This window comes from Hypomesus transpacificus, chromosome 11 (assembly GCF_021917145.1).
Source record: "Hypomesus transpacificus isolate Combined female chromosome 11, fHypTra1, whole genome shotgun sequence".
NCBI lineage: Eukaryota > Metazoa > Chordata > Actinopteri > Osmeriformes > Osmeridae > Hypomesus > Hypomesus transpacificus.
In genome coordinates, this window is record NC_061070.1 from 466533 (window position 1) to 489321 (window position 22789).

The 22789-nt window shown below is 48.3% G+C and overlaps 3 protein-coding genes across 4 annotated transcripts in view; 1 reads left to right on the plus strand and 2 right to left on the minus strand.

Annotated features, from left to right (window-relative positions):
- The window catches only part of prim2 (DNA primase subunit 2), a 71019-nt gene extending 58281 nt beyond the window's left edge, over positions 1-12738 (minus strand). Inside the window, exons 1-7 of the mRNA XM_047028611.1 lie at positions 12646-12738; positions 12363-12512; positions 11983-12095; positions 11578-11672; positions 10833-10953; positions 9128-9223; positions 7840-7977 (exon numbers count right to left, since the gene is read on the minus strand). Of these exons, the coding sequence (XP_046884567.1) occupies positions 7840-7977; positions 9128-9223; positions 10833-10953; positions 11578-11672; positions 11983-12095; positions 12363-12507 (708 nt within the window). The 5' untranslated portion in view covers positions 12508-12512; positions 12646-12738. The remainder of the gene's footprint in view (positions 1-7839; positions 7978-9127; positions 9224-10832; positions 10954-11577; positions 11673-11982; positions 12096-12362; positions 12513-12645) is intronic.
- Positions 12739-14468: 1730 nt separating this feature from the next.
- On the plus strand, positions 14469-20926 carry rab23 (RAB23, member RAS oncogene family). 2 transcript variants are annotated; one of them, XM_047028613.1, is made up of 8 exons: positions 14469-14979; positions 16344-16594; positions 16920-17005; positions 17153-17309; positions 17430-17512; positions 17747-17839; positions 17947-18098; positions 18544-20926. In XM_047028613.1, exons 2-7 carry the CDS (start codon positions 16440-16442, stop codon positions 18078-18080), a joined length of 708 nt encoding a protein of 235 aa, XP_046884569.1. In that variant the 5' UTR covers positions 14469-14979; positions 16344-16439; the 3' UTR covers positions 18081-18098; positions 18544-20926. The 2 variants fall into 2 exon arrangements, with proteins under 2 accessions (XP_046884569.1, XP_046884568.1); XM_047028612.1 differs by having other exon boundaries at positions 17947-20926.
- A 164-nt stretch (positions 20927-21090) lies between these two features.
- On the minus strand, positions 21091-22743 carry bag2 (BCL2 associated athanogene 2). Its single transcript, XM_047028614.1, has 3 exons — positions 22426-22743; positions 21868-21977; positions 21091-21763 (listed from the first exon to the last, which is right to left on the minus strand). The coding sequence occupies exons 1-3, from the start codon at positions 22545-22547 to the stop codon at positions 21366-21368; spliced, it is 630 nt and encodes a 209-aa protein (XP_046884570.1). The 5' UTR covers positions 22548-22743; the 3' UTR covers positions 21091-21365.
- Positions 22744-22789: the final 46 nt, after the last annotated feature.

A 22789-nucleotide genomic window follows, 5' to 3' on the forward strand; every position in this document is an offset into this window, starting at 1 on the left:
TACTATCGATAAATACCCCCTTTTAAACCAACGCATGAACGCACAATTATCCCCGACAACCAACGCATGAACGCACAATTATCCCCGACAACTCAATCCAGCTATACAAATCCTAAACAACAAGGGGGTTACGAAGAACGTAATCAGCCAGATCAAGAATAGCAAGATAAAGTCATCTTGAATGTGTCAAATGATCTCGGATGTAATAAGCGACGTACGAAGAACGGGCCCGTGATGTCAGTGACGACTCCTACTACTGTAATCATAGTACAAGGAGGTCAGACTGATTGAACCATGCATGCACCAAACACAGCCCGGCTTAATGACCCCCAAACCCATTCTGTGTAACTCCACAAACCCATGCTTTCAGCCAGTAATTGGCCCCTTATGGCGGGCATGCAAGCGAATCAATCGGACCCAAAGACTTTTGTCAGGAGGTGGAAAAACAAGCAATATAAACCCCAGGGGGTCCTCCAGCCTTCTCAGGGCAGAGGGGGGGGGGGGGGGGGCGGAGGGGGGGGACCACCCAACCTCATGTTAGATCAAGCTGACAAGTGTCATATTAAAACTGATGTGCCCATTCACTTGTTTGTGCGGGGGTCACAGCCTGGCTTCATTGAAATTATTCTCATTGTGCGCTGTGCACAGGGTCACTGGGCACCCAGGAAAACCACTTCATCTCATGCCCTAACCTAAAGGCAGCCGCACACAAGTGACAAACCCACCACTGGGTTTGACAGGAGCACAACAGATGTCCACAAACACAAAGGACTAGAACTGCACTCAAAACTCCCAGACCGTCTACACACACACACACGCAAAAAAAGGTGTTTTAGGACTTGAATGTTTTATAGAAGATATAAAACAATCAGTGAAGCAGTATTCATCTCATGTAGCGTTGCAAGGACAGCTTGCACAGCAAACAAACCAGAATCAAACAGGGAGCTGTTACACAACCCTGTCAACCAGACGACGACTTTGAAGAAGTAAACAAAACTAAATAACCCATATCCTGTTTACAGAACAGAACCTGAGATCGGGGCGCTGTAATTAACAAACTTCTCTCCCTCCCTCTCCCTCTATCCCAGCTATCCCTATATATTGTTCAATATTCTAGAAAATTCCATCCAGTTGACGTGCTGTGCTGAATGGACCTCTTTCTTTCAAGGACAGGTGCTGCCTGTGGGAGCCGTTCCCCCGGTAACAGTATCGTCTAGGACGCATAAACTGAGCAGATGTTGTTTGGGAACCAAGCAAAACCCATGAAGTCATTATCCCACCTAGACAAGGGCCCGACACACTTAGAAAAAGCTCCCATTTGCAAGCCCTTCACATGAGATGGGAATGTTCTCTTTTGGATAACGATGACTTGTCCACTCCGCGGGGTGACCTATGTTGCATGGTGCTGCTTGGTTGGAGGTCCAGACCCCGTGAGGTCCTGACCAGACGGCTCCAGCACGTTCCTCCATCTCCTCCTCGCACGGACCTCTCAGCCGTCACGCCAGCAGACAGCGGCTCACCCATCTCAATCATCTCGCGTGGCTCGAGATGTTTAACCTGACGCCGGATTTCCTTTCTCCCTGTACAAAGGCCCTTCCCGCTGTCACGGCGGTCTGCTGGGTGGATGCGCCGCGCTGAGCTGGGCAGGCGTATGAAGACTGACACGTCATCTGCTCCTGGGCAGGCGGGGTCGTGATGGCCGTCTGCGAGGGGGACGGACAGGCGGGGTCGTGATGGCCGTCTGCGAGGGGGACGGACAGGCGGGGTTGTGATGGCCGTCTGCGAGGGGGACGGACAGGCGGGGTGGTGAATGCCGTCTGCGAGGGGGACGGACAGGCGGGGTTGTGATGGCCGTCTGCGAGGGGGACGGACAGGCGGGGTGGTGATGGCCATCTGCGAGGGGGACAGACAGGCGGGGTTGTGATGGCCGTCTGCGAGGGGGACGGACAGGCGGGGTGATGATGGCCGTCTGCGAGGGGGACGGACAGGCGGGGTGGTGATGGCCGTCTGCGAGGGGGACGGACAGGCGGGGTGGTGATGGCCGTCTGCGAAGGGGACGGACAGGCGGGGTCGTGATGGCCGTCTGCGAGGGGGACGGACAGGCGGGGTCGTGATGGCCGTCTGCGAGGGGGACGGACAGGCGGGGTTGTGATGGCCATCTGCGAGGGGGACGGACAGGCGGCACCGTGGATTACCAGCAGCGTGTACACCAGCACTTCCTTGATGCAGAGAGAATGCCGGAGCGAGAGAGTGGCCCCTTCCCCGTCTACACACACACAGGTTTACTAAATAATCATTCAGATTGCTCCTGTGAGAGTGATGGGGAAAGTTTGCCATACATGAAAACCCAGCGACCAGCTGCCACCTGGGCCTGCCAGGAAACCAAGCAGAGATGGCTGGTGAAGCTGACCCAGGCAGCTGGAGTGACGTGGAAAAGGGACTGGCGTGGTCCTCAATTAGCATGTACAATCAGTAGCATGCAAAATCAGTAGCATTCCACACCCCCCTCCTCCACACCCCCCTCCTCCACTGGAGGCTGAGCTGTGCCCATCAGAAGGGATGAGCTGTGCCCGTCAGAAGGGATGAGCTGTGCCCGTCAGAAGGGATGAGCTGTGCCCGTCAGAAGGGATGAGCTGTGCCCATCAGAAGGGATGAGCTGTGCCCATCAGACGGGATGAGCTGTGCCCATCAGAAGGGATGAGCTGTGCCCATCAGAAGGGATGAGCTGTGCCCGTCAGAAGGGATGAGCTGTGCCCATCAGAAGGGATGAGCTGTGCCCTTCAGAAGGGATGAGCTGTGCCCGTCAGAAGGGATGGGTGACAGGATTTCCACAGAGTTCGTACAGATACTGTGTAATGAAATTCCATTACTTTCAAGGACTTTTCAAGCACTATATATATATATATTTTGTTTAAGGACTACAATCAGACATCTCATTTATCAAACATATACTTTATGTACTTTAAATGAATCCTTATTAAAGCTACATATGTTATTCAATCAAGAGCAGCGAGTGATTTTCTCTTTTGTTCTTTGATTAACATTAATGAGACGGACAGCAGTGGGTTAATTAGACTGCTGTCTCTTTAAGACCTGACGCACGTCGCGGATGATCTGACACAGCTTCTTCCAGCTCCTCACCTTCATTTATGACTTTGAAACTCATTAAAAGACTGCTTACGAGGATACTCGCCAAAATGGTCATTTTGACAATTTTCGCTTTCGTTCTCATGTAGGCCTAATTAATACGGTATTGGCGCACACTGGCTGAGAAGAAGCGGTTTCTCTCTGTGTTTGAGTCTGGTGTTAGTGCAAAGAATGCCGCTTCAGACAGCGCTTCTTCAGAAATTGATTTTTACTTTGGCTCTTATCGTGCCTAAAAACCACTTAAATTAATTGAGAACCTGATCATATGCTATAACGCAAACCAAAGAATGCCAGAAAAAACGGATGGTGTTTTAATTAAACTAGCAGGACGGGGGATGGGCTGAGTTGTTCATTTTGAACAAAAATACTCTGTTTATGTTTATTTTTTGAACACCTCAAAATTACTTTGTAAATCCATATATATTGTCTTTAAATAATTCAAACACTTTTCAAGTACCTCGTGATTAATATGACAAGTTTTCAAGGGTTTTCCAGGACTTAAATTTCAAAAAGTCTAATTAAGGTACTTCAAGCACTTTAAGCACCTTGTACGAACCCCTTTTTTCAGGCTTCAGTCCTTGAGAGACAGAGTCAAAACAACATTTGGCATATTTAGTAAAACAAATGAAGAGCGGTTGTATATTTTTCCCCAATTTTTCGGGCATGTGAAACTTACAATCTACTACATTCCCATATTGAGGTCAACCTCATTTAAATACATCAGGGGAGATTTCAAAAGCGTGCGTTGATTCCAAACTGAAAGTACTGTATAAAGAGCTACCTCCTCCATATCATGAAACCAGCTGGACTAGAGCTGTTCTAGAACATGTTGCTCTAGAACATACCATCCTACTGCCTCCCAGGACCCACGCTAGCAGGAACACTACTTCTGTTTCATCAAAAACACACAGAGCGAGGCTGTCAATCTCAAGTCACAGGCCGAGTGGAGAAATACAGAAAAAATGGATGCGCCGCGCTGAGCTGGGCAGGCGTATGAAGACTGACACGTCATCTGCTCCTGGGCAGGCGGGGTCGTGATGGCCGTCTGCGAGGGGGACGGACAGGCGGGGTCGTGATGGCCGTCTGCGAGGGGGACGGACAGGCGGGGTTGTGATGGCCGTCTGCGAGGGGGACTGACAGGCGGGGTTGTGATGGCCGTCTGCGAGGGGGACGGACAGGCGGGGTGGTGATGGCCGTCTGCGAGGGGGACGGACAGGCGGGGTTGTGATGGCCGTCTGCGAGGGGGACGGACAGGCGGGGTGGTGATGGCCATCTGCGAGGGGGACAGACAGGCGGGGTTGTGATGGCCGTCTGCGAGGGGGACGGACAGGCGGGGTGATGATGGCCGTCTGCGAGGGGGACGGACAGGCGGGGTGGTGATGGCCGTCTGCGAGGGGGACGGACAGGCGGGGTGGTGATGGCCGTCTGCGAAGGGGACGGACAGGCGGGGTCGTGATGGCCGTCTGCGAGGGGGACGGACAGGCGGGGTCGTGATGGCCGTCTGCGAGGGGGACGGACAGGCGGGGTTGTGATGGCCATCTGCGAGGGGGACGGACAGGCGGCACCGTGGATTACCAGCAGCGTGTACACCAGCACTTCCTTGATGCAGAGAGAATGCCGGAGCGAGAGAGTGGCCCCTTCCCCGTCTACACACATACACAGGTTTACTAAATAATCATTCAGATTGCTCCTGTGAGAGTGATGGGGAAAGTTTGCCATACATGAAAACCCAGCGACCAGCTGCCACCTGGGCCTGCCAGGAAACCAAGCAGAGATGGCTGGTGAAGCTGACCCAGGCAGCTGGAGTGACGTGGAAAAGGGACTGGCGTGGTCCTCAATTAGCATGTACAATCAGTAGCATGCAAAATCAGTAGCATTCCACACCCCCCTCCTCCACACCCCCCTCCTCCACTGGAGGCTGAGCTGTGCCCATCAGAAGGGATGAGCTGTGCCCATCAGACGGGATGAGCTGTGCCCATCAGAAGGGATGAGCTGTGCCCGTCAGAAGGGATGAGCTGTGCCCATCAGAAGGGATGAGCTGTGCCCATCAGAAGGGATGAGCTGTGCCCGTCAGAAGGGATGAGCTGTGCCCGTCAGAAGGGATGAGCTGTGCCCGTCAGAAGGGATGAACTGTGCCCATCAGAAGGGATGAGCTGTGCCCGTCAGAAGGGATGAGCTGTGCCCGTCAGAAGGGATGAGCTGTGCCCGTCAGAAGGGATGAGCTGTGCCCATCAGAAGGGATGAGCTGTGCCCGTCAGAAGGGATGAGCTGTGCCCGTCAGAAGGGATGAGCGTGCCCGTCAGAAGGGATGAGCTGTGCCCATCAGAAGGGATGAGCTGTGCCCGTCAGAAGGGATGAGCTGTGCCCATCAGAAGGGATGAGCTGTGCCCGTCAAAAGGGATGAGCTGTGCCCTTCAGAAGGGATGAGCTGTGCCCGTCAGAAGGGATGGGTGACAGGATTTCCACAGAGTTCGTACAGATACTGTGTAATGAAATTCCATTACTTTCAAGGACTTTTCAAGCACTATATATATATATATATATATATATTTTGTTTAAGGACTACAATCAGACATCTCATTTATCAAACATATACTTTATGTACTTTAAATGAATCCTTATTAAAGCTACATATGTTATTCAATCAAGAGCAGCGAGTGATTTTCTCTTTTGTTCTTTGATTAACATTAATGAGACGGACAGCAGTGGGTTAATTAGACTGCTGTCTCTTTAAGACCTGACGCACGTCGCGGATGATCTGACACAGCTTCTTCCAGCTCCTCACCTTCATTTATGACTTTGAAACTCATTAAAAGACTGCTTACGAGGATACTCGCCAAAATGGTCATTTTGACAATTTTCGCTTTCGTTCTCATGTAGGCCTAATTAATACGGTATTGGCGCACACTGGCTGAGAAGAAGCGGTTTCTCTCTGTGTTTGAGTCTGGTGTTAGTGCAAAGAATGCCGCTTCAGACAGCGCTTCTTCAGAAATTGATTTTTACTTTGGCTCTTATCGTGCCTAAAAACCACTTAAATTAATTGAGAACCTGATCATATGCTATAACGCAAACCAAAGAATGCCAGAAAAAACGGATGGTGTTTTAATTAAACTAGCAGGACGGGGGATGGGCTGAGGTGTTCATTTTGAACAAAAATACTCTGTTTATGTTTATTTTTTGAACACCTCAAAATTACTTTGTAAATCCATATATATTGTCTTTAAATAATTCAAACACTTTTCAAGTACCTCGTGATTAATATGACAAGTTTTCAAGGGTTTTCCAGGACTTAAATTTCAAAAAGTCTAATTAAGGTACTTCAAGCACTTTAAGCACCTTGTACGAACCCTGTTTTCAGGCTTCAGTCCTTGAGAGACAGAGTCAAAACAACATTTGGCATATTTAGTAAAACAAATGAAGAGCGGTTGTATATTTTTCCCCAATTTTTCGGGCATGTGAAACTTACAATCTACTACATTCCCATATTGAGGTCAACCTCATTTAAATACATCAGGGGAGATTTCAAAAGCGTGCGTTGATTCCAAACTGAAAGTACTGTATGAAGAGCTACCTCCTCCATATCATGAAACCAGCTGGACTAGAGCTGTTCTAGAACATGTTGCTCTAGAACATACCATCCTACTGCCTCCCAGGACCCACGCTAGCAGGAACACTACTTCTGTTTCATCAAAAACACACAGAGCGAGGCTGTCAATCTCAAGTCACAGGCCGAGTGGAGAAATACAGAAAAAATACAATCAAATTGCAATGTTTCTGTTGCCTGGCAACAGAGATGAGCTAATATTTTGGGTGTGGAACACTGAAAATGGACGACAACAACAAAAGCATTTTGCTTATCTGACAAATATCTCGATAGTAAAAGTATAGTGAGTTGAGGAGACAATTAAGACACAGTGAGAAAATGATAAAATGTCTGCTTTTCTCAGATACAGTCAGCTAAAACAATTCAGATTTCCGGTCATATGCTCTATCACTGAGCTATACCTATCCCCTAGTCTAGTAACCTGCCCACCACAAGAGACTCCCGGCCCCGCCCTGAGCATGTCCCTGTGAGGGGGGGGGGGGGGGCATCTCTCCAGCGGGAACCTGGGGAGTGGAGCCATGCCCAGGAAGAACCAGCCCCTCCCTCACAGAGAGAGGGCCACTTGCCCAGGAAGAACCAGCCCCTCCCACACAGAGAGAGGCCCGCTATGGCTGCATCCCAGGCCTGGCATCCGCAAAACACCACCACCTCCAGCACCCACTCTCCTCCATCACTGCAGGCTTCCACAAGCCACTACCTCCCAATATATTATATCCCATCTCTCTCTCTTACACACAAACCATCTCTCTCTCTAACACACACACACACACACACTCATCTCATCTTCAGCTCTCTGGGTAGATTGCTCACTCTTCCCACAGCCTTGAGCAATCAATCCCAGAGCAGGAGAATCCCAATACCCCTGTATACTACACATCTAGCTCAAATGATTACAGTAATGCCTTTGATGGCGAGGATGAATGAAACCCATTCCACCTCCCACACACCGGTCTAGGAGATGCAGGGTGGAAAGGACGCCTGAACGCCTGATTCGAACTCCGGTGCGCCTCGCCAGGCCGGTCTCCGGCCGCTGTCCAGTGAACTCTGGAGCGGATCGTTGGTGGTGTGAACAGCACACGGCTACTCACCGCCAGGGCCTTGGACAGCCTGGTCCTGAAGTCGTTGAGCACGATGGTGATGATATCCTGGTGGGGGATGTAGACATAGCCGGCCTTCAGGTACACCCTCCTGCTGCGCACCAGATCCAGGGCCTCCTGGAACGGCACCTTCACACGGGGGAGGGGGGGGGGGCATACCAGTGAATAACAAACACCTGGTTCTGAATCATTCTGCTCAAGGGGCACCATCTAGCAGGCTTCATGGGAGAGGAGGGGCTTGGTGGATCGATTATCTTCAGATAAGCAGGTGTAAACTCTGCACAGGGGCAGTTTCCCTGCTCCCCTACTGCCTCTCCTTCACCAGCGCTAACCTGCTTCTGGTTCCGGACTGTGGCTAGCGCCGGCTCGAAGTTGGTTCAACTGGCGAACCTTCTAAAACCGGTTTGCCACGTGGAGCCACTGCACGTACGTACGTCTCCACTTTCCCAGCTACACCAGCACCTCCATGCTGTTGTGAAGCCAAAGTAGAAGCATAATGTATGCAAGTTGTTTGTTTAAGTTGTCTTTTTTTAAACGGCAATCACTAATTCAGTTGTTCTTCGTTGGTCATGATAACCCCGTTCCCAGGCCCTGACGTCAGTGGAACAGCTCTAGACCAGCTCAGAGGTGGTGCTGCTCTGGAACCAGTGTACTGGGCCGCGAAACAGTTCCTTTGCCGTCAATATGCAAATAACTGGTTTGAGATTGGGCACTGAATCCAAACCGGCCCTCCAACTGCCTTGGTGGAAAAGAGGTATCCAAGGTTCAGTGATTTTAAATCTGAAAATTCTGCCCTCAAGTTGCTTCCCCTGTGTCAGCTAATCCTACTGTGCTCCTCATGATTAGGGGAACATACAGACTGGGCCATAATGCCTGGCTCTACCGGCCCAGCTTCACACCAGAAGACTGGTCCTGTTACAGCCAGTAAACTGGTCCTGTTACAGCCAGTAGACTGGTCCTGTTACAGCCAGTAGACTGGTCCAGCTACAGCCAGTAGACTGGTCCAGCTACAGCCAGTAGACTGGTCCTACTACAGCCAGTAGACTGGTCCTACTACAGCCAGTAGACTGGTCCTGTTACAGCCAGTAGACTGGTCCTGCTACAGCCAGTAGACTGGTCCTGCTACAGCCAGTAGACTGGTCCTGTTACAGCCAGTAGACTGGTCCTGCTACAGCCAGTAGACTGGTCCTGCTACAGCCAGAGGACTGGTCCTACTACAGCCAGTAGACTGGTCTTGCTACAGCCAAACTGATCAGAACTGGTCCCACCAGATCCTCACCTTGTAGATGTCCTGCTCCTCCACGGTGATGCCGCTGACTGTATAGCTGGAGCTCACCAGCTTCTCCTTCAGACTAATCTTCTCCTCCTTGGAGATCTGCAGACAGAGGCACACAGTCAGACACAGCTTCATCTCACATCAGACACAGCCTCCCCTCACATCAGACACAGCCTCACCTCACACCAGACACAGCCTCCCCTCACACCAGACACAGCCTCCCCTCACACCAGACACAGCCTCCTCTCACACCAGATACAGCCTCACACCAGACACAGCCTCCCCTCACACCAGACACAGCCTCCTCTCACACCAGATACAGCCTCCCCTCACACCAGACACAGCCTCCCCTCACACCAGACACAGCCTCCCCTCACACCAGACACAGCCTCTTCTCAAACCAGATACAGCCTCCCCTCACACCAGACACAGCCTCCCCTCACACCAGACACAGCCTCCCCTCACACCAGACACAGCCTCCCCTCACACCAGACACAGCCTCCCCTCACACCAGACACAGCCTCCTCTCACACCAGACACAGCCTCCTCTCACACCAGACACAGCCTCCCCTCAGATCAGACACAGCCTCCCCTCACATCAGACACAGCCTCCCCTCACACCAGACACAGCCTCCCCTCACACCAGACACAGCCTCCCCTCACACCAGACACAGCCTCCCCTCACACCAGACACAGCCTCCCCTCACACCAGACACAGCCTCCCCTCACACCAGACACAGCCTCCCCTCACACCAGACACAGCCTCCCCTCACATCAGACACAGCCTCCTCTCACACCAGACACAGCCTTCTATCTCACCAGACACAGCCTCCCCTCACATCAGACACAGCCTCCTCTCACACCAGACACAGCCTCCCCTCACACCAGACACAGACAGACACGCATGACCGTGTCCTGTTTGCGTACAAATACAGCAAACCCTAACCCTGCACATCCTCTCACGGTATTAACAACAATGATCTCACAGCCCCAAAAACCACAGAAGCCATTTGGACCCATTACTGCCTCGTTAGGCTGCATCGTGTGACTCAGCAGCGAAAGGGACACATATTACACATGAGAAGCCCACAGGGGATCCACACACACACACACGCACGCACGCACAGCGAGATAAACATGGGATGAGACAGGAAGAGCAGAGACGACCCTGAGGCCAAAGACAAGAAGCCAGGCAGGCCATTTCCCGACCATCACCCTGACTCTGACTAGACTAGCTGCAAGCTGGGAATCACCTGTGGCCACAGCAGGCTTTACCTGATGCCTGTCACACATTGTTGGGGGAAATGCTTTCCCTGGGCCATTGCATATAATAAACACTTTTAACCTGCCTGTCATCAGGTGGAAACTGAAATTGACAGTTTTTATGTTTATTGCAAAGGTTGGGCAGAGGCTGGCTGGAAGCCTTGTAGATTAACTTTCTGCCTCTTTACATTTAGATTCAGAAGCATGGAAAATGGAATGTACGCAATTTCCCGGCCTTTTATTTCAGTTAGCTTTTGCAGCCTTTCTAGTTTAGTAAGCTCATACCGCCACCTGCTGACGAAAATATAAAACTGCAAGGAACGTCACATGTACATGAAAATGCCCAAATATGTGTACTTCCTATCAGGATATTCCCAAATAAATAAGGTCGTATTATCCCCTGAAAACCACTGATGCATTACCCCCGTAACAAGCGAGCTCTTACCGTATCGTAATGGAGATTATTTTGATGCAGAAACTCTGTTTTGGATTTGGAGGGCAGATTGTTGAAGCGGAAGCGGAACAGGTCGATCTCCTGCTGTATGAACCAGCGTCTGAGATCCTCCCTGCAGGAACACACACACACATAAGCTACAAGCACTTACACCAGAACACACATAAGCTACAACCACTTACACCAGGACACACATAAGCTACAACCACTTACACCAGGACACACATAAGCTACAACCACTTACACCAGGACACACATCCTCTACAATCACTTACACCAAGCACTTACACTAAAACCCAGTCATTTTCTGCTATATTTTTTGTTAAATCATCTATAAATCTTTCTGGGCTCTGTTAACCCAACAGACCAGGATGTAACATTCAGAGTACCAGACCTCAGGGTGGACACCCAGAGTACCAGGCCTCAGGGTGGAGACCCAGAGTACCAGACCTCAGAGTGGAGACCCAGAGTGTTCTGTGGAGACCCAGAGTACCAGACCTCAGGGTGGAGACCCAGAGTGTTCTGTGGAGACCCAGAGTACCAGACCTCAGGGTGGAGACCCAGAGTGTTCTGTGGAGACCCAGAGTACCAGACCTCAGAGTGGAGACCCAGAGTACCAGACCTCAGGGTGGAGACCCAGAGTGTTCTGTGGAGACCCAGAGTACCAGACCTCAGAGTGGAGACCCAGAGTACCAGACCTCAGGGTGGAGACCCAGAGTGTTCTGTGGAGACGTACGTTTGACAGTAGGCCAGCCGCAGGATGAAGTGTGAGATGTGATCCTTCCTCCTCTTCTCGTACTCACTGGCTCCTGTTTTGGGCTTCTTGTCTTCCTGAAACACAGTTGAAATCAGTGCTGTTATAAGACCATGCAAGCTTTTTGTTTTGAACAAAGGAGATGTTCCCGTAAATCGATGGGTTAAACAGATACTCAAGACGAATGATCATAATTGGGATTGTTGCGTTCTGTTTAAAGATGGTTCACAAGCATTGACATATGAGGACACGCCATTTGGACATGTGCATCGTTTCAGTTTCATAGTTTTCAATCCTTGAAAAGTTGTAGATTTATCGTGGAAAGCTTTGTTTGTAGGGATGTTTCGAAGGCATATTTCTAGTAAATGGAAGTCCACTCATACTCACAGCATACGCCCTGTAGGGGAACTGTAGGGTTGAGATCTCATTGTCCAGTTTCTTGGTGTACTGGTCATTTGTCTTTGGATAGCTTACTCCCAAATTTTCCACCGTCTTCAGCACTAGACATTAAAACAGACATGGGCGCGCAACAATTTTTATAGAAAATGACAGTGTGATATGTTACTCAACTGAGTTGTTGCAAAAGTGGCAACAAAATAACTATCCAGTAAACTAGCCCTGTGAAATTCTTACATTTGTACATGGTCTCAATACTCTTTTAGTAGATGTCAGTGTTTAAGACAAATTTGTAAACGAAATTACCAAGACCACTGATACAGTGGAACCTTGTTTACAAATCAGTGAAAAAACAGTTTATGTGATCTTACGTTTCAACCTGTCCACAGCAAACGTCTCGAACTCGTTAAGAGAAATGTTTTCAGTGGGAGGCTGGCCATAGAGCTGTAGACAGTGTCCGTAAAGCTCGGTCCTTGTCCCGGCTTCTAGCTTTTTTCTTCTGCCTGGAAACTGCATGGTTCCTTTAGGAAATGTCAAATGTTAGCGTTAGAGCTGGTTTCAATGTAGTTAGTTACACATTTCACGTTTTGACGGGCTACATCGTAAAAGGAAGTCCCCTAGACAAACAGTGTTGATGAATATATGTTAACATACCTCCGTATTTAAATAAAACTAACGTTTAACAGTTTTGCAATGCACTGAAGCCTCCCGCCACTTATTATGGAGTAGTCAACACACCAGCGCGGGTAAATGTTCGGGTGGTACTACCGGTATCTACTACGTCACTTCTTATTCGTTTTGTACGCCGGAGTCGATGGGCACGTTTTTGCCTGTCGGCAGCGCATTCTTTCTACGACGTGTAAGTGAGGAAGGGATGCACTAGTAATTTAAACGAGACACCCAAAATCAACTTTTGTTTATATAACAGCTCCCCCCGCCGGTGTGCTGGAAACTGTTTGACTCAAAACTGTAACAAATAGCTGGTATTGAGAATAAAAAAATAAGTTCTGTTCTCTAATACATTTCAGATGTTCAATAAGCATTTACATATATTAGTTATAACACCATATCTGTGTCAACTCGCCGGTCGTTTTTGGCCAGGTCTGCACTCGCAGGTTTAGAATGAAATTATTACGGTGGCCCTGAAGTGCAAATGACACCCCTAATATAAGTACATCCCCCAAATGAAAATACTCCCCCCCAATACGAGTAAACTCCCCTCAAATCGGATGACTTGTTCACCTCCCCCCAATACAAATACTCCCCCCCAATACGAGTCAACTCCCCCCAAATCGGATGACTTGTTCACCTCCCCCCAATACAAAAACGCGCTCCCCCAAATGGAAAACGACATTACATTAACTCAAAAACACATTACATTAACTCTGAACGGAAAGGGTAGGTACTACACTTTAGCGCTGATTGGATGCAGTAGGCTAACTGACAAGAAATAAGAAATTGATTGACAGAAGTACAAAATGCAATAGTCTGACAGAGTTACGTGCACCAGAACATTTATTTGGGTATCAAAGCATGTAGCATAGGCTATGTATGCAAAAGCATAAATTGCAGTGTTAAACGTAAACATCGATAGCCAACTAGTCCAAGTAACTTTGTCATTATCATGAACTTAATCGTTTTGATTGGAAGGAAAGAGGAAACATGTTTACAATTCAGAGTCATTACACTACTCTTTATTTTAATCAGGGTAATTCCTATGAAATAATCTTAGATCTGCTGTTAACGTTTCACAATATGTAGCCTATGCGCACGCTAAAAACGCAGTTGAAGGAAGCAGGACTTTTCAGAAGAAAAACCTAATAGTCCACTACAGAAGAATGAAATGCCACAATGACAGAGTAACGTGGACCAGGATAGTTGTTTGGCTATCAATTTTTACATTTAACTCGAAATACTTTTGCCTAAGTACCCTACTATTTGCTACATTCTTCTAAAGCCAAACACATGTTCTGGTGCACGTAACTCTGCCAGGCTATTGCATTTTGTACTTCTGTCGATCAATTTCTTATTTCTTGTTAGTTAGCCTACTGCATCCAATCAGCGCTAAAGTGTAGTACCTACCCTTTCCGTTCAGAGTTAATGTAATGTGTTTTTGAGTTAATGTAATGTAGTTTTCCATTTGGGGGAGCGCGTTTTTGTATTGGGGGGAGGTGAACAAATCATCCGATTTGGGGGGAGTTGACTCGTATTGGGGGGGGAGCGCGTTTTTGTATTGGGGGGAGGTGAACAAGTCATCCGATTTGGGGGGAGTTGACTCTATTGGGGGGGAGCAGGTTTTTGTATTGGGGGGAGGTGAACAAGTCATCCGTTTTGGGGGGAGTTGACTCGTATTGGGGGGGAGTATTTTCATTTGGGGGATGTACTCATATTAGGGGGTGTGGTTTGCACTTCAGGGCCACCGTAAATTATACTTAAAACGAACGTACCTGAAAAGGGGCTACTCTACCGCCCACCGGAAGCTAACTAGCGCTACGTTTGTAGCAACCGAAAGAAGGGTTTTCTATTTTGGCTACTAGGCAACATCGCAAAGGCCACAAACATGTATTTATGTTCTTCAATTGCCAATGCTGGAATTGCTCCTCCCTGCGTTGAGTTGTTGCTATTCTTTTACTTTTAGATAGATACTAGTAGTCGATAATATTATTATAGTTAATGCTCCTTATCAACTCGTCATTCAAGTTGGACGCTGTCTCTGCTGCACTTAGGAGTATCACCTCTGCTCAGCTGAAGGTAGCTAGGCCGGGCAATCGGTCTACTCCGACGACGGTGCTGGCTACAGTCGTGGCATTTAACGCAACGTTAACTATAATAGCCACTTGGTTTTCAGACAGCGTACGGTAGCTGGCTTCGACCACCGACAAAGAGTGACATTGCTGTTTTAGCTGGCGCTAACGCTGCTTGCTATTTAGCGTACATCTTTTCAGAGGAAGACTTCGGAGGGAGATATGTAACTTGATGCAGTACCAGGTAAGAGATGGCTTTCAAGCTATCTAACGTTGTCTTGACAGATAAATGCGCTTATGTACCTTGACACTTGATATCCCTAGTGTTTTTGAGCACAGTATTGTTTTTGCTAACATTTTATATAGCTGCTAGTGCTAGCTAACTAATGATTTGAACCTGTTGAATGTGGTCATCGCACACAACAATCTGAAGCACGTTATGTGCCTGGACTGAAGTCGCATCTCGCAGCTACTACTATTTTGCAAACGGCACAAACCCAGAAATGTGCATGTTTGCAGCTGTCTTATTAGCCCGTGGGCATCGTATCAGTTACCCCTGTGCGTCTCTCCCTTTAGTTATGCAGCTGAAGACAGGCCGAAACTCTATCTGCACTTTGCTGAAGCAACTAACTCACTAGTGTCACTGTCTCAATGTGGCTTTAGTCAGCAATGTGCGTAGTTAGCGGCTTTCAACAAATGAAAGGTTCGTACTTGTCAGGATAGTTGATCGATGCATTTCACCGCACAATTAAAGCAACTTCAGTTGTTTTGCTATTGTTTATTGTTTTAATAGGCTAAACAATTGTGCGTAGATGGGACTAGGCGATTGATGTTCTCCATCAATCCCCTCTGCCGGGAAAGGGTGTGCCTACAACGCCGCCGCCACCCTCCCCCAGATCGGGGTGGGTCTCCTTTAGTTAAAACTGTCAGCTATTCTCAAGTTAGACGAAGCATCTGGATTCTTATGACGTCAACGATGAATGTCTGCCACGTCAGCTAGGCCATAACCCAGACCAGACCTCTGCTTACCAGGACTGACCCACCGGGCACTCAGTAAGTGTGGTAACTGAAGGCCGTCTCTGAGATGTAGCAGACCTGCCTGGTCTTACCGAGAGCCTGGTCGGTCTGGGAAAGAGCCTGTTGGATGGCTGTCCAGAATTGTTTGCTAATGTTTACACCAGGCTGTAAACCAGGGAACCAGGCCTGGCCAGGGATGGTTTATGAGATCCAGGGGACAGCAAGGTGCAAACACGTCCTCCACTCACATACGAACAGCATCTCGCTGAACAAACAGACGCATGGATAAGTGGATGGATAGACAGGTCTTTTATCCTTCCCCTCTGGGATATTTCGTTGTCGTAGGTAGCGCCCATCAGATAGAGAAAGTACCACAAACTCAGTTGGTTAAATGTGAGTCAGAAAACCAAGACAACGGGCGTAACCAAACATCCGTACTGCTACATATTATACAGTCTGCAAGTCTTCTGGTTATTCATTTGCTGTACAGAGTATTAATGCACAATGCAGACCAGAATTTCACTAGGACAAAATGGCTGACGCGTTCATCAAGCTGTGGACTGTGACGCTGACATTTTGCGCCCCGTCCAGGTGCCATCCGGCGATCCAGCTTACGTCCTATCGAAGTGACCCGGGCCAAGCGGGTCGTGCGAGAGCGGGCTGAGGGAGCAGGCGCGCGGAGCAGCCATGTTGGAGGAGGACATGGAGGTGGCCATCAAGGTGGTGGTGGTGGGGAACGGCGCCGTGGGCAAGTCCAGCATGATTCAGCGCTACTGCAAAGGCATCTTCACCCGCGACTACAAGAAGACCATCGGCGTGGACTTCCTGGAGAGACAAATACTGTAAGCAGCGTTGGAAGTTGTGGGCTGTCTGTTGACACCTTGGCTACTTGATGACACGGTAGCTTTGCTGTGGGTAGATTCACTTTGTCTTCAGGGCTTGTGTTGTGGATGTGCAGAGGATCTTACTGTCAACAATGTACAACGTAAGAAATGTACCCTTGAGAAATGACTTACTTCAAAACAACAGTAACAAGCCTAAAATTAGATAAATATGTCGGCTACACGTGAGGTATAGAAGTTTCAGAACAGAACCTTATCTCCCTGTGTTGTGACTAGGAAGTTAGCTAGTTGAGGACCCTTATCTCCCTGTGTTGTGTGCTGCCAGGGTGAACGATGAGGAGGTGAGGTTGATGCTGTGGGACACTGCGGGACAGGAGGAGTTTGATGCCATCACCAAGGCCTACTACCGCGGTAAGAGAGCCCTCCCTGTGAGCTGGGACGGCGGCCATGACACCTGGTCCTCTGACAAACACATGTCATCCATTTAACTGTGGAGGAAAACAAAGTGACGATGTGAAGTGCTTGTGTCTAAATCATGACTTGTGTGTGTCTCTCCAGGAGCCCAGGCGTGTGTGCTGGTGTTCTCCACCACAGACAGGGACTCGTTCCAGGCCATCGGCAGCTGGAGGGAGAAGGTGGAGATGGAGGTGGGGGTCATCCCCACGGTCCTGGTGCAGAACAAGATCGACCTGCTGGACGAGACCGTCATCAAGAAGTAGGACTCACCTCCCTGTTCCCCTGTCCTGCCCCCCTGTCCTTCCCCCAAGTCCTGCATGTCTTTGTACACGTGTGGGTATACCTGTGTTTTGACACACGCGTGTTCCTCCCTGTGCAGCGAGGAGGCCGAGGCTCTGGCCAAGCGGCTGAAGCTGCGCTTCTACCGGGCGTCTGTGAAGGAGGACCTCAATGTTACTGAGGGTGAGTCACCAGGGGAGGGGGAGGGGGGGGGGGGGGGGAGGGAGGGAGGGAGGGGGACCACATCCAGATTCAGGTCCAGACATTCCATAGAGTCCCTGTTGAGATGTCATTTCTAACCCTCTTCACCTTCTCTTGTATCTCTCTGTCTCTGCTTTTCTTCTCTCCTCCCAACCTCCAACCCTTCTCTCTCACATACACACCTTCTCTCTCACCTCCCCTCTTTCTCTCTTTCAGTTTTCAAATACCTAGCAGATAAATATCTTCAGAGACTAAAGCGACAAACGGCAGAGGAACCTGAAGTGGTTCACACGACCAGCAATAAAATAGGTAATGTTCCATTGTCTCCCTCTGCCAGCCTGCTGCATCTCTGTGCTCATGTCCTGCTGTGACTCTAACGGTGTGATGTGACCGGTGTCCCCCCCGCCCCCCTCCAGGCGTCTTCAACACCACGAGTGGTCCCCTCTCCAGCCAGAGCTCCAGTAACGGGCGCGAGATCATAAGCCTGAGGCCCAACAAGCAGAGGACCAAGAGAAACAAGAACCCGTTTGGCAGCTGCAGCCTGCTGTAGCTCCACCTGCTGCTGGAGGTGAGGCTGCTGTAGCTCCACCTGCTGCTGGAGGTGAGGCTGAAGCCTGGTGTAGCTCCACCTGCTGCTGGAGGTGAGGCTGCAGCCTGCTGTAGCTCCACCTGCTGCTGGAGGTGAGGCTGCTGTAGCTCCACCTGCTGTTGGAGGTGAGGCTGCAGCCTGCTGTAGCTCCACCTGCTGCTGGAGGTGAGGCTGCTGTAGCTCTACCTGCTGCTGGAGGTGAGGCTGCTGTAGCTCCACCTGCTGCTGGAGGTGAGGCTGCTGTAGCTCCACCTGCTGCTGGAGGTGAGGCTGCAGCCTGCTGTAGCTCCACCTGCTGCTGGAGGTGAGGCTGCAGCCTGCTGTCGCCGCCCCGCGCCTCCAAGACTGCCCACGGTGACAGAGTTCCTCTCCTCTCTCCCCCGGTGGGTGGATGAATGGATGGTTATTCTGTTGATGGGTCCAGCTTCCCAGGAGGCAGAGGCTGCACTAGAGAGATGTCACCCCGCGTAACCTGCTCTGACCAGCAGCCGCGTCACACGGCTGATGGTCGCGGCTGCCTTGAACCTGCACCAGATCCTGCCCTTTCAACTCCCCCGCCCCCCCCTAGTGGCTGCACCGCAGTATGACAACCCTACAGCAGCAACCGGATGGGCCAAGTCCATGGGAATGGAGTTCGGCTTTGCCATGATTTCCGTTCCCCCCTCACAAACGCTGCAGGGTCAAAGTTACACTCTAAATCATTAACTCAACACTTATGTGTATGCATGCATGGTCATATGTGATTTCTACAGGTTATCCATGTGAGTTAACTGTTCATCTGTGCAATACTTTTGTTTTGTAACATTTCTTTGAACCATATTTTTCTAACGACTAGGCTAATAGAATATGGTTCAACATAGACTGTGGATCATGGATATGAAAATGAGATGGGTAAAGTGGTGTTTTCTTTTAAAGGTATTTTTATATGACTCTAAGCAGTGTTTTAACATTAGTTATTTTTGTGCCAAATTGTTATTAAATGTCACTTTATTGTTGTAAGAAATGACAATATTTTTAAGAGACCGCAGTGATTGGTTTGTAATATGGCAACTTCTTAATAGAATGTGATCTTATATGACCAAATATTACCGGATATTCGCACAAAACCCTCTCGACAAGAGGTCTTATAAAACGTTGAGTGTTTGTGGAGCGCGTGTCAGCAGTGAAAGTTCAATTTCGTGAAATACTCGTCTCTGAATCTCTCTTTGAAACTAGCACATATTGTAAATGCAGAGGTGCGTATCGTTAAATGTCATAGTAGCGGACCCAATTTTCTTTTTTTTGTCGATTGATAACATTGAAAAGAAACAAAAATATTGTTTACATTTTCGTCCTTGCTGCATTAGGTCATACCTTTCATTTGCTACAGCCTTCATTGTGGTACGGTGGTCTTTGTAGAGGGAGGGTATCCCTCGTGCTAATCTTGGATAATATGTTTTAATTACGACTTGTGAACACTACATATTATAAATGTACTAAAAGTATCTATTTTATGTTAAAGGAAATATTTTACATTTCAGATATTTGTCTCTCGCATGAAAGACTCTTTCATTGTGTCGAGCACACGTCAGAGGTGTCCACGCGCTTCCTCACCGTAGTCTCTGATCCTACATGACTGGGTGGGGTAGCTCGTGCCTCGGAGACACAGCTGTTAACAATCCAGTCATGAGATCAGCGGTATCTCAACGTGAAGGAGGAAAGAGGGGTTTAGATTCCTGCGGCCCTCGGCCCAGTGCTGGAATGTGTCATCGTGGTGCCTGGTCTTATCGTCTGTCTCACCGCCGTGGTGCCTTGTCTGTCCAGGGCCTCCAGTGTCTGTTCAGAGCTTTGAGGAGATCTTCAGGCGGAAAAAAAACACAATGTATAATCTGTAATAGTGGGGAAAGCACTTCAAACTCCACGTGAAATGTCAGTGGTGTTCTGCCTCCAATTTTGCAACGTTTGTATGAAGTAATTGTGTACGTTCTGGGGAAATCACCACGTAGAGGGTGAAGTTTCGGACATGTTGTTGTAGTTTTTTTGCTACTCTAGGTGTTACGGTGTGTTTTGTTGCCTGGGTTTGCTCTTAGCTCTGTACGGATAAACAGGAGCCCTTCTCTCGTCTCCATGACATATGACACCCCAAGTTGGTTGGTGTTACAACTGTGTATTTATCGCCACAGTGTAATTAGACAACACGGGCCTTAATCAATAACCCAAGGGTCCCTGTATTAAAGGATCATCATTCTACTGTATACTGGTGCCTGTGTTTGTGTTTGGATATCAGTGGTGTATAGATAGGTACATGCATGCCTAATGGTAGTTCGTTTTTTTTCTGTGAGTGAATGAATGTAGAACCACGATGCCTTGTCCTGTGTGCTCAGCAGCGCTCGTCTCTGCTCGCCCCGGGCTCCTTGTTGAAAACACTACCGCAAACAGAACGTCAGCCCTTGGTGGTTTATGTCGTAAAATATTAAGTTACTTTGTTCCGCCAAAACGGATTCAAGGCACTTTAACAATCAGACAACACATCGCACGGTGTCTCCTGAAGAATTTTTTTTTTTTTTTTTACAATTCAGTGCAGTCTCTTGGGTGTTGAATGCTTTGCTGTAAAACCCATTCTGTAACAATGTTACACGTGCTAGCTACATGTTGATTTCGACACAGCGTAGTCTTGCCCTCTTGTTTGCTTGTTGTTTTCAATCCATCCTAAATGTACTTTCCAACCAGCTGGGGGCGTCACAGAGATCATAATACGTGGGGCGTTATTGGAAACAGTGTTTAATTGGTGATTTATAACAAAATTAAAAACCTCTTCTTTGATTGTTCTATAGAGTGATGTGATTTTTTTAAACACATTTTATAAAAAGCAACTGATTGCAGATTATACATTTGTAAAACGGAAACTTATCTTCATGTGGAGTTGGTTTACTTTCTGAAAACATCAATATTAACACTTTCCTCTACATGTGAGGGCATGTGCAGATTATTGAAGACATGTATTACTGAGGACATAATTGTTGTGTACGATATTTATGTTCATCACATTTGCATGTGGAATTCCTTCATGGTGTGCAACTATGTCTATGCTCAATTGGGTCTGTCAGGCAAACTGCATCTGATATTAATGACAAACTGTATTTAGAAAAAAGACACATTAGGAAAATATGCTGAAAAAGCCATCTAAGTGCTACACGTGGCTTGGTCTGGTCTTTGCATAGGGATTATAATGGAAACCTATTAAATAAGTACTTGTGATATTTTGGTTTAAAACCGGCCATTGGCAGCGGTTTTGTCCTGAACTTTCTGGTGATCCATGATCTTGATGTTCTTCTCGGCGCTGTCCAGATTCCTCAGCAGAGTCTCGAGCCTCCGCTTGATCTTCTTCTGGTCCTCCAAGGCGCAGCTTATCACGATGGTCTGGAATTTCTGATCAATGGGGACAGCCGGCGCCTCAGTGACGCACGCTGCGAGCAGGGCCGAAAGACCCTTTCTGGAACTATCCATATCATCTAGCAACTTCGCTACTATCGCGTCGATCAGTGCAGTGGCCTTGTTTAACGCCTCCTCTTGTTGGGGGTTTCTTAAGGTACCTACTGAGACCTCCACAGTAAGAGTTCTGTTCAGCAGGCGATTGGCAGTTAGAGACAGTTCTTCTCTCTCTCCTAAACAGAAAAATGTGTGTAAAGAGTTAAACGTTTCAGGCTAAAACGAAATATTACGTTTAGAGCATATAATAATACGTATGCTAGTTCAGTGATTAAAATACCATCACATATGGTGCGCATTTCTTGACTGTTCTGTAGGGACTGGATTGTTTCCAGTAAGAACTCTCTCTCCTGCTCCATAGACGTTGCAGCTTCTCGTAAAGACTCCACCCTGATGAGTAGTGTCGTAAAATAATTAGATTACTTGTAGATGATGGAATACGATGACAATGCCATGGTATGTTTGGCTGAACTCACAAACCGTAGGCTCACGCGCACACACATGTTCATTTTAATTTAAAACAAATCTGCCTTTAGCACAAAATATTACAGTTTGGTTGTCCAAATTAATATCGATGTGGGATAGGTTACTGGATGTTGGTCGCTATAGGTCCACAACTAGAAAACATAAAAAGGATAGGGCGCAGCGGCAACTTTCGCCGTCTATCTTTAGAACTGTCAGCGTTGCGCATTTGAAACCAGCTGCTATACACTTGTCGTTGCAATTGTGCAATAAAACAAAAAAGACATGTTGCAAACAACAGACTTTGTTAAACGTTTAACTCCCTATACCGCAAACTGTAAAGTAATCTACATACAGGGGTGTACGCATATATTACCTCATCTCTAGTGCATCCAAAGTTTCTAAAAGCCGTCCTGACCGATCTGCCATTGACATCGATCTGCTAAATTTTCCTTCTTTCCCTTCATTCATCTTCGCGTGTATTTTCGCTTGCGCCATAGTAAGAATACTGATCTAACGCAGGAGAGATCTGATTTTGACACCTTCAAAGCTCGAGGTTCCTTGGAGCACAATCTAGCGGTTTCTTTCGGCAACAAGACAGCGCCCCCGAGGGAACATTTCCAAACATGGGCTGGAACTTCCCGTTCCGTTTCTACTGACCACCCCACTCCAGACTGAGGTGGTGGGGTTGAGTAGCATTGTGGGAGGGTCCGTTGAGAAATGTAGGCGCGCGCATCTGC